The sequence below is a fragment of the Palaemon carinicauda genome, chromosome 4 (genome assembly GCF_036898095.1).
Source record: "Palaemon carinicauda isolate YSFRI2023 chromosome 4, ASM3689809v2, whole genome shotgun sequence".
NCBI classification, from domain to species: domain Eukaryota; kingdom Metazoa; phylum Arthropoda; class Malacostraca; order Decapoda; family Palaemonidae; genus Palaemon; species Palaemon carinicauda.
The window spans coordinates 191,409,311-191,425,423 of NC_090728.1; the positions used below are offsets into that span (position 1 = coordinate 191,409,311).

General features: G+C 43.5%; 1 protein-coding gene across 1 annotated transcript in view; it reads right to left on the reverse strand.

The window, feature by feature from the left end:
- LOC137640300 (GA-binding protein subunit beta-1-like) overlaps positions 1–16,113 on the reverse strand; it is a 55,010-nt gene that overhangs the window by 31,707 nt on the left and 7,190 nt on the right. Inside the window, exons 5-8 of the mRNA XM_068372926.1 lie at positions 11,476–11,574; positions 10,952–11,049; positions 2,136–2,202; positions 1,436–1,567 (exon numbers count right to left, since the gene is read on the reverse strand). Coding sequence (XP_068229027.1) covers positions 1,436–1,567; positions 2,136–2,202; positions 10,952–11,049; positions 11,476–11,574 — 396 coding nt within the window. The remainder of the gene's footprint in view (positions 1–1,435; positions 1,568–2,135; positions 2,203–10,951; positions 11,050–11,475; positions 11,575–16,113) is intronic.

The window sequence follows — 16,113 nt, forward strand, 5'->3', positions numbered from 1 at the left end:
AGACGAACCCTCGGACGCAACACTGTAACACTTTGCGCATATCACTTTATCGATTTTCTGTTTTGCACTTATTTCACTGAAATCGAAACTTTTACTGATTTCTACCTGAAACACGCAATTCTACCCTTCATTAAAAGGTAGTAATTGCGAAATCAGTCGTATAATGCAAGCTCATTAATACCAGCAAAAAACAGAAAACATATTTTAAGATAAAAAAATCAGTGGCTGGGAAAGAGACTAAACACTAGTTCATATAACTACGTTTTCAATCTCTCACCGCACATAGCCTGGGGACGAGAATAAAAAACTAAAAACGTTTTATCCTTCCTCCCCGTACAGCGACTAGGGACGAGAGCAACTCGAGAAAAACGTTACCCGCTTGAACGGAACGTTTTCTCTTCTCTCTCTCCCTCCGTCTCTATCTCTCTCTCTCTTTCTCTCTTGATTTCGCACCTAAGAGAAGAGCCCAATTATATATCGTCAAAAAAAAACATGTTATTTGACTAAAGGAAAAAACTGAAAGGTTTTCCAAATAAAAAGTTCCTTTAATTTAGAATTTAAAACATTTAAGCTAAGAAAGAATGAACAAAACGTCAGAATCGATTTACTCTTACTGCAAAGTGAAACCGTGATACACTCTCTCTCTATCGTAACGATAGAGCGCATGTTGAACGTTCTGAACGTCAACAACTGCGTAGTCTAAAAAACTAAACGTTAGTTCATCTTTGAAAACAGTACGAAGACTATCAAAGAAATTCTTTCATAAAACATTAAATTTTAAAAAGTTTTAAATTCTTTAAAGGCTAAATACGATATAACGGGCTCAACGTTGATTAACTTCGGTTCCAAGTAAGGACCGCCTACTATCAGGAAAGGTCGCATATAAACAAAACATAAAAACTTATTTTTATATGTTTATAATAAATGGAAAGTTAATCGAAGAGGCTTAATAAAGGCGGAGAGATATAAAATATATAGATCTATAACGTGTTAAGCAAAATTACTAAAAACCTAAACACACTTCCGTCTAAGGGAAGGGTCGGCCATTTAAAAGTGAAAGAGAGTCCATACTCTCCTTGTCACCATAATTAAATCTATCCAAAACGAGTTCAAGTTTTGAGATGAAGATAAAACACCTGCATAGCGAAAGCTCAAAACTAGAAATGTGTACTTCACCAAAATATGTGAAAACCAATCCAGTAAGCAATAGCGAATTTAGTAGGTGTTGCCGGTGGCACGACAGAGAGAAAATTGGTTCTGTGTTTACATTGAGTACTGAGTACCTGCTCGACAGATGGCGCTGTTGATGTACACCCCCTACCTGCATAGCGATCGCTGGCGTATTTTGAACGTAGAGTTTTTCTGTCGGGCAGCAGAGCTGCAGCTTATATAATCACCGGCTAAGTTTAATATTGAAAAACTGCAAAACACCCACCTCTTCTTCGTACTCTTGCTCTTCTTCTGTACAGACCTCCTCCGTCTTACAAACGACAGGATCATGAATCATGTCTAAGGAAATTGAATCAACAGCCACAGCATCTTCTCCCTCATCTAAGCTTAAGCCACCCTGTTAAGACATTGACAGTAATATGACAGAGAGTAAGAAAGATAATCTAATAAAAAGCAAAAATTAAAAACTATACAACTCAATTTTGCTACACAAGTTCAGACTTGATGTTGAACAGGCTGACAGAAGCCTCTTTTATAGTTATGAAAGATCTATTTTAATGTTGTTACTGTTCTTAAAATATGTCATTTTAATTGTTAATTAGTGTATTCTCTTGTTTATTTATTTTTCCCAGTTGGAGCCCTTGGGCTTATAGGTTCCTGCTTTTCCAACTATAGTCCATTTCTTTTATTGAGGCAGATTTGCACCGACTCGCCGATTGGTTAGAATTATCTCGTCCAACCAATCAGCGATCAGGAAACTTTTCCAAGCTAAAAGGGCACCGCTGCGAGTCAGTGCAAATCTGCATCGCTAAAAGAAATTGACTATAGGGTTGTAGCTTAGTTAGAAATAATAATAATGATATAGCAATAGTACAAAATGCTACTACTTACAGCAGATATTTAAGTAGTTTAAAATGAAAAATCTCCGCATCAGACCACACAAAGCGTGTTCTATTCTTCCTTACCTGAAGTAGGGAGATGATATGTTTGTGCCCATTTTCTACAGCCAGGTGAAGTGGAGTCTTATGGAATCTGGAAACATGAAAGACAATGTTAATTTTACTTCTAAGTACTGCAAAGACAAAAACAGACAAAAATCTACTATCATAATGTAATCAGTTTAAATTTTCTCATTGCCTGTTCAGTACCCTATTTTCTCATTGTCTGTTAAGTACCCATATTGTCTCATTGTCTGTTAAGTACCCATATTTTCTCATTGTCAGTTAAGTACCCATATTTTCTCATTGTCTGTTAAGTACCCATATTGTCTCATTATCTGTTAAGTACAGTACCCAAATTTTCTCATTGTCAGTTAAGTACCCATATTTTCTCATTGTCAGTTAAGTACCCATATTTTCTCATTGTCAGTTAAGTACCCATATTTTCTCATTGTCTGTTAAGTACCCATATTTTCTCATTGTCTGTTAAGTACCCATATTTTCTCATTGTCAGTTAATTACCTATATTTCTCATTGTCTGTTAAGTACCCATATTTTCTCATTGTCTGTTAAGTACCCATATTTTCTCATTGTCAGTTAAGTATCCATATTTTCTCATTGTCTGTTAAGTACCCATATTTTCTCATTGTCTGCTAAGTACCCATATTTTCCCATTGTCTGTTAAGTACCCATATTTTCTCATTGTCTGTTAAGTACCCATATTTTCTCATTGTCTATTAAGTAGCCAGCTGCATATACAGTATATCTAACCTATTGATTTTCATCTATTCTTAGTCATCTCTTTCTGCTCAGCTGTCCAACATCTTCAACTCAATCGTATTGAAATATGCACCACTCACTTAAGAAAAAATGAAAGAAAACTTGCAGTCACCCCTAAGAGAATCTAAAGATGACTCGGTGGTTTGATTCAATTACTTAACCCTTTTACCGCCAAAGGACGTACTGGTACGTTTCACAAAACTCATCCCTTTACCCCCATGGACGTACCGGTACGTCCTTGCAAAAAGATGTTATATTTTTTTTTTCATATTTTTGATAATTTTTTGAAAAAATTCAGGCATTTTCCAAGAGAATGAGACCAACCTGACCTCTCTATGACAAAAATTAAGGCTGTTAGAGCAATTTAAAAAAAAATATACTGCCAAATGTGCTGGGGAAAAAATAACCCCTTGGGGGTTAAGGGTTGGAAATTTCCAAAGACCCTGGGGGTAAAAGGGTTAAAGGGATACCACACTAAACAAAGCTGTTTTTATAAAAACTACTGACATGAATTGTCAACCAGAAAAATCTTGAGCATAATTTCCAACATGACACAATTCGCAGAACAATGTTTAACTTGAATTTACCCTTCAAATACTTTGCTTAGGTTCTTGAGTCCGAGAGTAAATTTCTTTGTGAACATCTAAAAGGGGACAATGTTAATGCAACATTTTGCATTGCATTTATAAAGAGAAAATGAGAGAAAACAATGTGCATATCAGCTCTAAATTACCTAAATTAATAACTATGAAGAATATGAAAATTCTAACTACTGTAAACTAAACGCAGTTATATGCAAGGATGGGAAATCAATGCCATAGATATTATGATATTTCATAAGACAGTGATAACATTTATCTTATAACAGCTATACATGTATACTGTAATACAGCAGTGAGATCCAAATACAGTATATAAAACAAATAAATATGAGTAAGACTACGAGGGGGAAATAGATGCCATAGATATTACGATATTCCATAAGACAGCGATAAGATTTACCATGTAATATGTTATTTTCATTAGTAAAATAAATTTTTGAATATACTTACCCGGTGATCATGTAGCTGCAGCTCTGCTGCCCGACAGAAAAAACCTACGGGCGGGATACGCCAGCGATCGCTATACAGGTGGGGGTGTACAACAACAGCGCCATCTGTCGAGTAGGTACTCAAGTACTTCTTGTCAACACAGAACCAATTTTCTCCTCGGTCCACTGGGTCTCTATGGGGAGGAAGGGTGGGTCCTTTAATTCATGATCACCGGGTAAGTATATTCAAAAATTTATTTTACTAATGAAAATAACATTTTTCAATATTAATCTTACCCGGTGATCATGTAGCTGATTCACACCCAGGGGGGTGGGTGGAGACCAGCATACATGTTAACATTAGAAGCTAAGTATCCCGTATTTCATTTTAGCAGTTATTCAAAATAACAAACATAAAATTAATAAGTACCTGGTAAGGAAGTCGACTTGAACCATTACTCTGCCTTTTTAAGTACGTCTTCCTTACTGAGCCTCGCGATCCTCTTAGGATGCTGAGCGACTCCTAGGTGCTGAAGTATGAAGGGCTGCAACCCATACTAAAGGACCTCATCACAACCTCTAATCTAGGCGCTTCTCAAGAAAGAATTTGACCACCCGCCAAATCAACCAGGATGCGAAAGGCTTCTTAGCCTTCCGTACAACCCAAAAACAACAATAAAAAGCATTTCAAGAGAAAGATTAAAAAAGGTTATGGGATTATGGGAATGTAGTGGTTGAGCCCTCACCTACTACTGCACTCGCTGCTACGAATGGTCCCAGGGTGTAGCAGTTCTCGTAAAGAGACTGGACATCTTTAAGGTAAAATGATGCGAACACTGACTTGCTTCTCCAATAGGTTGCATCCATTACACTCTGCAGAGATCTGTTTTGTTTGAAGGCCACTGAAGTTGCGACAGCTCTAACTTCATGTGTCCTTACCTTCAGCAAAGCATGGTCCTCCTCATTCAGATGAGAATGGGCTTCTCTAATCAAAAGTCTGATGTAATAAGAAACTGCGTTCTTCGACATCGGTAAAGTAGGTTTCTTAATAGAACACCATAAAGCTTCTGATTGTCCTCGTAATGGCTTCGTACGTCTTAAATAGTACTTAAGAGCTCTTACTGGGCATAGTACTCTCTCTTGTTCGTTTCCAACCAAACTGGACAGACTTGGAATCTCGAACGATTTGGGCCAAGGACGAGAAGGGAGTTCGTTTTTAGCTAAAAAACCAAGCTGTAAGGAACATGTAGCCGTTTCAGATGTAAATCCTATGTTCCTGCTGAAGGCGTGTATCTCACTGACTCTTTTAGCTGTTGCTAAGCAAACGAGGAAAAGTGTCTTCAAAGTGAGATCTTTAAAAGAGGCTGATTGAAGCGGTTCGAACCTTGCTGACATCAGGAACCTTAAAACCACGTCTAAGTTCCAACCTGGTGTGGTTAACCGACGCTCCTTTGAGGTCTCAAAAGACTTAAGGAGGTCCTGTAGATCTTTGTTGTTGGAAAGATCTAAGCCTCTGTGGCGGAAGACTGCTGCCAACATGCTTCTGTAACCTTTGATCGTAGGAGCTGAAAGGGATCTTACCTTCCTTAGGTGTAAAAGGAAGTCAGCTATCTGAGTTACAGAGGTACTGGTTGAGGATACTGAATTCGCCTTGCACCAGCTTCGGAAGACTTCCCATTTTGACTGGTAGACCTTGAGAGTGGATGTCCTCCTTGCTCTGGCAATCGCTCTGGCTGCCTCCTTCGAAAAGCCTCTAGCTCTTGAGAGTCTTTCGATAGTCTGAAGGCAGTCAGACGAAGAGCGTGGAGGCTTGGGTGTACCTTCTTTACATGCGGCTGACGCAGAAGGTCCACTCTTAGAGGAAGAGTCCTGGGAACGTCTACTAGCCATTGCAGTACCTCGGTGAACCATTCTCTCGCGGGCCAGAGGGGAGCAACCAACGTCAACCTTGTCCCTTAGTGAGAGGCGAACTTCTGCAGTACCTTGTTGACAATCTTGAACGGGGGGAACGCATAAAGGTCTAGATGGGACCAATCCAGAAGAAAGGCATCTATGTGAACTGCTGCTGGGTCCGGAATCGGTGAGCAATAATTTGGGAGCCTCTTGGTCATCGAGGTAGCGAACAGATCTATGGTGGGCTGACCCCACAGGGTCCATAGTCTGTTGCAAACATTCTTGTGAAGGGTCCATTCTGTAGGGATGATCTGACCCTTCCGGCTGAGGCGGTCTGCCATGACATTCATGTCGCCTTGAATGAACCTCGTTACAAGAGATATGTTTCGATCTCTTGACCAGGTGAGGAGGTCCCTTGCGATCTCGAACAACGTCATCGAATGAGTCCCTCCTTGCTTGGAGATGTACGCCAAGGCTGTGGTGTTGTCGGAGTTCACCTCCACCACCTTGCCTAGAAGGAGGGACTTGAAGCTTCTCAAGGCCAGATGAACTGCCAGTAGCTCCTTGCAGTTGATGTGTAGTGCTCTTTGATCCGGATTCCACGTGCCCGAGCATTCCCGACCGTCCAGTGTCGCACCCCAGCCCGTGTCCGATGCGTCCGAGAAGAGAAGGTGGTCGGGGGTCTGAACAGCCAGTGGTAGACCTTCCCTGAGAAGAATGTTGTTCTTCCACCAAGTCAGTGCAGACTTCATCTTCTCGGAGATAGGAACTGAGACCGCTTCTAGCGTCATGTCCTTTCTCCAGTGAGCAGCTAGGTGATACTGAAGGGGTCGGAGGTGGAGTCTCCCTAACGCGATGAACTGGTCCAGCGATGAAAGCGTCCCTATCAGACTCATCCACTGTCTGACTGAACATCGGTTCCTCTTCAGCATGCTCTGGATGCACTCTTGGGCTTGACTGATTCTGGGGGCCGACGGAAAAGCCCGAAAAGCTTGACTCTGAATCTCCATACCTAGATAGACTATAGTTTGGGATGGGACGAGTTGGGACTTTTCTATATTGACCAGGAGACCCAATTCCTTGGTCAGATCCAGAGTCCATTTTAGATTCTCCAGACAGCGACGACTTGACGCAGCTCTTAAAAGCCAGTCGTCCAAATAGAGGGAGGCTCTGATGTCAGCTAAATGCAGGAATTTGGCAATATTCCTCATCAGTTTGGTAAACACTAGAGGTGCCGTGCTTAGGCCAAAGCACAGGGCTTGGAACTGGTAAACCACCTTCCCAAAGACGAACCTTAGAATAGGTTGGGAATCTGGGTGGATGGGGACGTGAAAGTACGCGTCCTTTAGGTCTAACGAGACCATCCAGTCTTCCTTCCTGACCGATGCTAGCACCGACTTCGTCGTCTCCATGGTGAACGTCTGCTTGGTGACAAAGACATTTAGAGCACTGACGTCTAGCACCGGTCTCCACCCTCCTGTCTTCTTCGCCACTAAGAAGAGACGGTTGTAGAAGCCCGGGGATTGATGGTCCCGGACTATGACTACCGCTCCCTTTTGTAGCAAGAGAGACACCTCTTGCTGTAAAGCTAGCCTCTTGTCCTCCTCTCTGTACCTGGGAGAGAGGTCGATGGGAGTTGTTGCTAGAGGGGGCTTGCGCAAGAATGGAATCCTGTACCCCTCTCTGAGTAACTTCACAGACTGTGCGTCTGCACCCGTTCTCCCAGGCCTGCCAGTAGTTCTTGAGCCTGGCTCCCACTGCTGTCTGGAAAAAGATGGCAGTCAGACTCTGCCTCTTGAGGACTTGGAACCCTTCTTCTTGTTGCCACGTTGACTATCGGCACGGGTACCTCCTCTGCTGGAGGTTCTGCCACGAAAGGGCGGAATGAACCTAGACGCTGGTGTGTCCATCCTAGGTCTAGGCACGGAAGGTAAAGCTGTGACTTTACGTGCGGATGACGCCACCAGGTCATGGGTGTCTTTCTGGATCAACGAGGCGGCAATCCCCTTGATCAGCTCTTCAGGAAAGAGACACTTCGATAACGGAGCAAACATCAGCTCTGACTTCTGACATGGTGTGACTCCCGCCGACAAGAAGGAGCAAAGGTGATCTCGCTTCTTGAGAACTCCAGACACGAAAGAAGCCGCAAGCTCGCCAGACCCATCCCGAATGGCTTTGTCCATGCAGGACATGATGAGCATGGCAGAGTCCTTATCCGAAGGGGAGGTCTTTCTGCTCAACGCTCCCAAACACCAGTCCAGGAAGTTAAAGATCTCAAACGCACGGAAAACTCCCTTCAAAAGATGGTCCATGTCCGAAGAAGTCCAGCAAATCTTGGACCGTCTCATAGCCAGTCTGCGGGGAGAGTCTACCAGACTTGAGAAGTCGCCCTGGGCAGAGGCAGGAACTCCCAAGCCGAGAACCTCTCCTGTGGCATACCAGACGCTAGATCTGGAAGCAAGCTTGGCCGGGGGAAACATGAAGGTAGTCTTCCCAAGTTGCTTCTTGGCCTGCAGCCACTCTCCCAGTACCCTTAAAGCTCTTTTGGACGAGCGAGCGAGTACGAGCTTCGTAAAGGCAGGAGCTGCTGACTGCATGCCTAAAGCGAACTCAGAGGGAGGTGAGCGTGGAGCTGCAGACACAAACTGGTCCGGATACAACTCCTTAAACAGGGCAAGGACTTTCCTAAAGTCTAAGGAGGGAGGCGTAGTCTTGGGTTCATCTATGTCGGAGTGTTGATCGTCCAAATGCGCAGCTTCGTCGTCATCAGAGATTTCTTCATCCGAATGCTGAGGAGGAAGCGGCAAAGGAGGAGAAGAAAGCTGAACGGCTGAATCCGACAGCACGGGTGCATGCGTAGCTGCACTGGATCCAACGTCATGCCGCTGTTGGTCAGTCTGAGAGCTGGCAACAACCAAAGCGGAGTGGTGGTGCGTGGTGGGGACTGCCGTGGGTTGCGGAGACTGACGCATCGCGTCAAAACACGGCAGCTTGACTCCACCTTCCTGCTGATGCGGTAGCTCACGCATGTCAACGGAGGGTGCTGCACGTCGGCTAACGTCAACATGCGTCTGGCAGGGTCGACTGCGCATCGGTGGTGGAGCTCTCACAGCCGGAGTGTGGGAGCAGGCAGCCGCAGTGTCAGCTGAGCGCACAACCGTGGAAGGTTGTAGGTTAACGGGTGCAGCGTCAACCTTCTCAGCACGATACTCCTGCATGAAGGAAGCTAGCTGAGTCTGCATAGACTGCAGCAAAGACCACTTAGGGTCTACAGCGGTTGGTGTGGCAACAGACGGAGTGATTGCCTGCTGCGGAACCACTCTACCTCTCTTGGGAGGTGTGCAGTCTTCGGAAGACTGCGGCGAGTCCGAACTGACCCAGTGGCTACACCTGGGCCGTTGGACTCGCTCGGAAGGGACCTTGCGCTTGAGAGGTCGTGAGACCTTGGTCCAGCGTTTCTGTCGAGAAACCTCTTCCGCAGACGAGGAATGAATGGGCTCACTCGTCTGTTTGTGGGTGGGACGATCTCTGCAAGATACGTCCTCAACCACGGAGGGTACGTCTGTACGCTGATCAAGGCCTGTCGAACCCTTTGGTCGTACGACATTGCTTCTCCCCTGGGCTTGGGAGCTTGCAAGAGGTCCCGGACTGGGAGGACGACAGGCACGAACAGACGCACCCTCATGCGTAACACTGACACTTTTCACTGCACTAACAACACTCACTACACTTCCCACTGCACTTTTCTCCTTCAACTCTTTGACGTCAGCCAAGAGTTGATTGCGGTCATTCGCTAATGACTCAACTCTGTCACCAAGAGCCTGAATGGCACGCATCATATCCGCCATCGAAGGTTGATGAGAGCTAGTAGAAGGGTCGGGTGTAACCACTACAGGGGAAGGAATAGGTTGTGGGGCATGGGGAGAGGAAAAATCAATAGAGCGAGACGAACTCCTCCTGATCCTATCCTTCTCTAGCCTACGTGCATTCTTAAGGAATTCTTGAAAATCGAATTCCGAAAGCCCAGCGCATTCCTCACATCGATCTTCCAATTGACAGGCTTTACCCCTACAATTGGAACAAACGGTGTGAGGATCTATAGAGGCCTTCGGAAGACGCCTAGAACAGTCCCTAGCGCTACACTGCCTGTACTTGGGGACTTGAGTAGGGTCAGACATCTTGAATTAGTCAAAGGGGGAAATCCAAAATCTATCCAAGTCGTCAACAAATAATCCAAAATCTAATCAATGAAAGTGATAAAGTATTGATGATAACTTCTGTACAGCGAAAGCTAATAACTAGAGAGAATACTTCACCAAATAGCGTGAAAATCAACTCCAGAAACAACAGCGTATCAAGTAGGTCTTGCCGGTGGCACGACAGAGAAAATTGGTTCTGTGTTGACAAGAAGTACTTGAGTACCTACTCGACAGATGGCGCTGTTGTTGTACACCCCCACCTGTATAGCGATCGCTGGCGTATCCCGCCCGTAGGTTTTTTCTGTCGGGCAGCAGAGCTGCAGCTACATGATCACCGGGTAAGATTAATATTGAAAAAATAACTTTATGTGTACACGGTACCACAGCAGCGAGAGCCAAGAATATAACACAAGTCAGTCTATGAGGATGAAAGAAAAAAATATTGTTTTTCTTTAGGAATTTCAATTCAACTTGACACATTATTTCTTCTGCTCTGCATTAAAGTTCACTGGCAATATCACAATTGGTACATTTAGCTAATCGTTTGGTGCTATACCCTAAGAACATTTAAAATGCCAAGCATCTACTGCTTTTGCATACATTTTGCACTCCAAAATCAAACCATTGTTCTCTAATCTTGAGTAGTGGCATAGCCTCTGTACCATGGTCTTCTACTGTCTTGGGTTAGAATTCTCTTGCTTGAGGGTACAATCAAGCACACTTTTCTATCTAATATCTCTTCTTGTTTTGTTAAAGTTTTTTGTAGTTTATATAGGAAATATTTATTTTAATGTTATTGTTCTAAAATATTTTATTTTTCCTTGTTTCCTTTCCTCACTGGGCTATTTTCCCTGTTGGGGCCCCTAGGGTTATATAATCCTGCTTTTCCAACTAGGGTTGTAGCTTAGCAAGTAATACTACTAATAATAATAATTACGTACTTGTTAGGGATCTCCGTTTTTGCATTGTGCCTCAATAACAGCCGTGCAACAGCCATGTGTCCTCTATCGCACGCCCAATGGAGAGGTGACATTTTTAACTGTAGAAGTGATTGGCAAATATATTAGAACATAAGCTTAGAGCAGCAATATCATGGACTGATAGCCATCTGTAGCTTTACAACGAATTTTCAATTTCATTAAAACTATTCTCTTACTTTGTAATGGATTCAAAACAAATTGAATCCCAGTCAGGGCCTAGTCATTTCTTGACATGTTTACAAAATGAAAGAGCATGCAAAAATAAATAAAGATTTTATAAACTTAAAATTGCTTTCACATCTTTAGAGAACTTAAGATTTCAAATGCTCCCATGCAATAAAAGAAAAATACAGTAACCCAAATTTAACTGGATTATTTTCATTTAGCCTATACTGTCAAATATAAATAGGCTCTTTATAATAAGGACAAATATTAAGAATTCTCAACAGTTGACAACCTATTCAAAATCTCCAAAAATTACTTACCATATCACAGGCATTTATGTCAGCTTCTGACATAACTAATAACGAAACAATGTCAGCATGGCCCTCCATTGCAGCTAGATGGAGAGCAGTTTTCTCTACCTGTTAAATAAAAGTTCTAGTAAATCTCAGAACGACATTAAAAATATAGAAAATGGGGTGCTGTTTTGGTATGCGATCTCCACGTCGTGTTTTTGCTTTGGTATGTGATATCACTTCACTTCACTGCGAAGCAAGAAACATAAGATTTTCTATAAAAATATATACCGCGAATAATTATCTAAGAAATAATAATCAATCATTAATGTTAGCGTGCACGACTCAACATTACCGCTTGCCAGTACATTCGGAGCATGGTTTTTATTTTCTCACGAGCGAAGCGAGCGCACGGCGAAGCAAGAACGATTAGATTTTCTATCATTCTTGTTTTGTTTACCTATTAAAAATATTGAGATTGCACACCAAAGCAAGAGAATAATTTCTGAGATCATGCCATAAATGATATCACATACCATAACAGCACCGAAAATGGTTACAACTGCTAACAATGGTGGCCAATTGATAACGGAAAAATAACAGGTGTGAAATATATTTATGATATTCCAGAATTTATCCCTAGCAATCCCTTCTTTAATAATAACAACTAAACACAAAATGAAAGATCTTTAAATCCTTTTCCCTTCAGGTAATGAATTCACACTGAGCGGGAAGTCTGTTATGATGTAAATATTAACCAATGGTATGAACAAATTATTCTAAATACAAAACAATATTAACCAATAGTATAAACAAATTGTTCTAAATACAATAAAGTTAAATATCTTCCTACACAAAACTTCATACACCAATTAGGAAAACTCCCTCTGGATAGGTTTATCCTGAAAAAAATAGAATTGAGAAACCTCTTCCTTGGATATTTTGAAATCCTAAGCATCTCTTGTGATAACTACAATTATATTCGGCTCTTTCCAACACCGTCCTCACAACAAATCCCGAAATTGTTTTTTCCTTAACATCTCTTGTGATACCTATGGTTACATTCAGCTCTTTCCCCCACCATCCTCACAAGAACTCCCAAAACTGTTTTTTTCATGGCTGTTTTTTCTCTCCTTCATTTCCTGACACCCTACAGTTTGTTTCTCATATATTGTTTAGTCCTTCTTCTTTTCCACCTTTTAACCCTTTTACCCCCAGGCTATTTGGAAATTTCCAACCATTAACCCCCAGGGGGTTATTTTTTTCCCAGCACATTTTGCAGTATATTTTTTTTTAAATTGCTCTAACAGCCTTAATTTTTGTCATAGAGAGGTCAGGTTGGTCTCATTCTCTTGGAAAATGCCTGAATTTTCTCAAAAAATTATCAAAATTATGAAAAAACAATTTTTTATAGCATTTTTTTGCAAGGACGTACTGGTACATCCATGGGGGTAAAGGGATGGCTTTTGTGAAACGTACCATTACGGCCTTTGGGGGTAAAAGGGTTAAACATTTCCATTACCTCTTCTTCGATTGAAAAATGTTATTTTCATTAGTAAAATAAATTTTTGAATATACTTACCCGATGATCATGTAGCTGTCAACTCTGTTGCCCGACAGAAATCTACGGTCGGGATACGCCAGCGATCGCTATACAGGTGGGAGTGTACACAACAGCGCCATCTGTGAGCAGGTACTCAAGTACTTCTTGTCAACAAGAACTCAATTTTCTCCTCGGTCCACTGGTTCTCTATGGGGAGGAAGGGCGGGTCCTTAAATTTATGATCATCGGGTAAGCATATTCAAAAATTTATTTTACTAATGAAAATAACATTTTTCAATATTAATCTTACCCGATGATCATGTAGCTGATTCACACCCAGGGTGGTGGGTGGAGACCAGCATACATGTTAACAAAGAAGCTAAGTATCCCGTATTTCATTTTATTAGTTATTCAAAAATAACATAAAATAAATAAGTACCTGGTAAGGAAGACGACTTGAACCATTACTCTGCCTTTATTAAGTACGTCTTCCTTACTGAGCGTAGCGGTCCTCTTAGGATGCTGAACGACTCTTAGGTGCTGAAGTATAAAGGGCTGCAACCCATACTAAAGGACCTCATCACAACCTCTAACCTCGGCGCTTCTCAAGAAAGAATTGACCACCCGCCAAATCAACAAGGATGCGGAAGGCTTCTTAGCCGACCGTACAACCCATAAAAAGTATTCAAGAGAAAGGTTAAAAAGGTTATGGGATTATGGGAATGTAGTGGCTGAGCCCTCACCTACTACTGCACTCGCTGCTACGAATGGTCCCAGGGTGTAGCAGTTCTCGTAAAGAGACTGGACATCTTTGAGATAGAATGATGCGAACACTGACTTGCTTCTTCAATAGGTTGCATCCATAACACTCTGCAGAGAACGGTTCTGTTTGAAGGCCACTGAAGTAGCCACAGCTCTCACTTCATGTGTCCTTACCTTCAGCAAAGCAAGGTCTTCTTCCTTCAGATGAGAATGTGCTTCCCTAATCAGAAGCCTGATGTAGTAAGAAACTGAGTTCTTAGACATTGGAAGAGAAGGCTTCTTGATAGCACACCATAAGGCTTCTGATTGTCCTCGTAAAGGTTTTGACCTTTTTAGATAGTACCTAAGAGCTCTGACTGGGCAAAGTACTCTCTCCAGTTCGTTCCCCACCAAGTTGGACAGGCTTGGGATCTCGAACGACTTAGGCCAAGGACGTGAAGGAAGCTCGTTTTTAGCAAAAAACCGAGCTGCAAGGAACATGTAGCCGTTTCAGATGTGAAAACTATGTTCCTGCTGAAGGCGTGGATCTCACTTACTCTTTTAGCTGTTGCCAAGCACACGAGGAAAAGAGTTTTTAATGTGAGGTCCTTAAAAGAGGCTGATTGGAGAGGTTCAAATCTTGATGACATAAGGAACCTTAGGACCACGTCTAGATTCCAGCCTGGAGTGGACAACCGACGTTCCTTTGAGGTCTCAAAAGACCTAAGGAGGTCCTGTAGATCTTTGTTGGTGGAAAGATCCAAGCCTCTGTGGCGGAAAACCGCTGCCAACATACTTCTGTAACCCTTGATCGTAGGAGCTGAAAGGGATCTTACGTTCCTTAGATGTAACAGGAAGTCAGCAATCTGGGTTACAGTGGTACTGGTTGAGGAAACTGCATTGGCCTTGCACCAGCTTCGGAAGACTTCCCATTTAGACTGATAGACTCTGAGAGTGGATGTCCTCCTTGCTCTGGCAATCGCTCTGGCTGCCTCCTTCGAAAAGCCTCTAGCTCTTGAGAGTCTTTCGATAGTCTGAAGGCAGTCAGACGAAGAGCGTGGAGGTTTGGGTGTACCTTCTTTACGTGAGGTTGACGTAGAAGGTCCACTCTTAGAGGAAGAGTCCTGGGAATGTCGACCAGCCATTGCAGTACCTCTGTGAACCATTCTCTCGCGGGCCAGAGGGGAGCAACCAACGTCAGCCGTGTCCCTTTGTGAGAGGCGAACTTCTGAAGTACCCTGTTGACAATCTTGAACGGCGGGAATGCATACAGGTCGAGATGGGACCAATCCAGCAGAAAAGCATCCACGTGAACTGCTGCTGGGTCTGGAATCGGAGAACAATACAACGGGAGCCTCTAGGTCATCGAGGTAGCGAACAGATCTATGGTTGGCTGACCCCACAGGGCCCAAAGTCTGCTGCAAACATTCTTGTGAAGGGTCCACTCTGTGGGGATGACCTGACCCTTCCGGCTGAGGCGATCTGCCATGACATTCATATCGCCCTGAATGAACCTCGTTACCAGCGTGAGCTTTCTATCCTTTGACCAGATGAGGAGGTCCCTTGCGATCTAGAACAACTTCCTCGAATGAGTCCCTCCCTGCTTGGAGATGTAAGCCAAGGCTGTGGTGTTGTCGGAGTCCACCTCCACCACCTTGTTTAGCTGGAGGGACTTGAAGTTTATCAAGGCCAGATGAACCGCCAACAACTCCTTGCAATTGATGTGAAGTGTCCTTTGCTCCTGATTCCATGTTCCCGAGCATTCCTGTCCGTCCAATGTCGCACCCCAGCCCGTGTCTGATGCGTCCGAGAAGAGACGGCGGTCGGGGTTCTGAACAGCCAAAGGTAGACCTTCCTTGAGAAGAAAGCTGTTCTTCCACCACGTTAGAGTAGACCTCATCTCTTCGGAAACAGGAACTGAGACCGTTTCTAGCGTCATGTCCTTTATCCAGTGAGCAGCTAGATGATACTGAAGGGGGCGGAGGTGGAGTCTCCCTAACTCGATGAACAGGGCCAGCGATGAAAGTGTCCCTGTTAGACTCATCCACTGCCTGACTGAGCATCGGTTCCTTCTCAGCATGCTCTGGATGCATTCTAGGGCTTGGTTGATCCTTGGGGCCGACGGAAAAGCCCGAAAAACTCGCCTCTGAATCTCCATACCCAGGTAGACAATGGTCTGGGATGGGACGAGCTGGGACTTCTCTAAATTGACCAGGAGGCCCAGTTCCTTGGTCAGATCCATAGTCCATCTGAGATTCTCCAGACAGCGACGACTTGTGGGAGCTCTTAAAAGCCAGTCGTCTGACGGAGCCGGACACAAGATCATGGTACTGCTGCACAGTCTGTGAACTGTCAACCATGGGGAAGCGAGGAAGTACAGC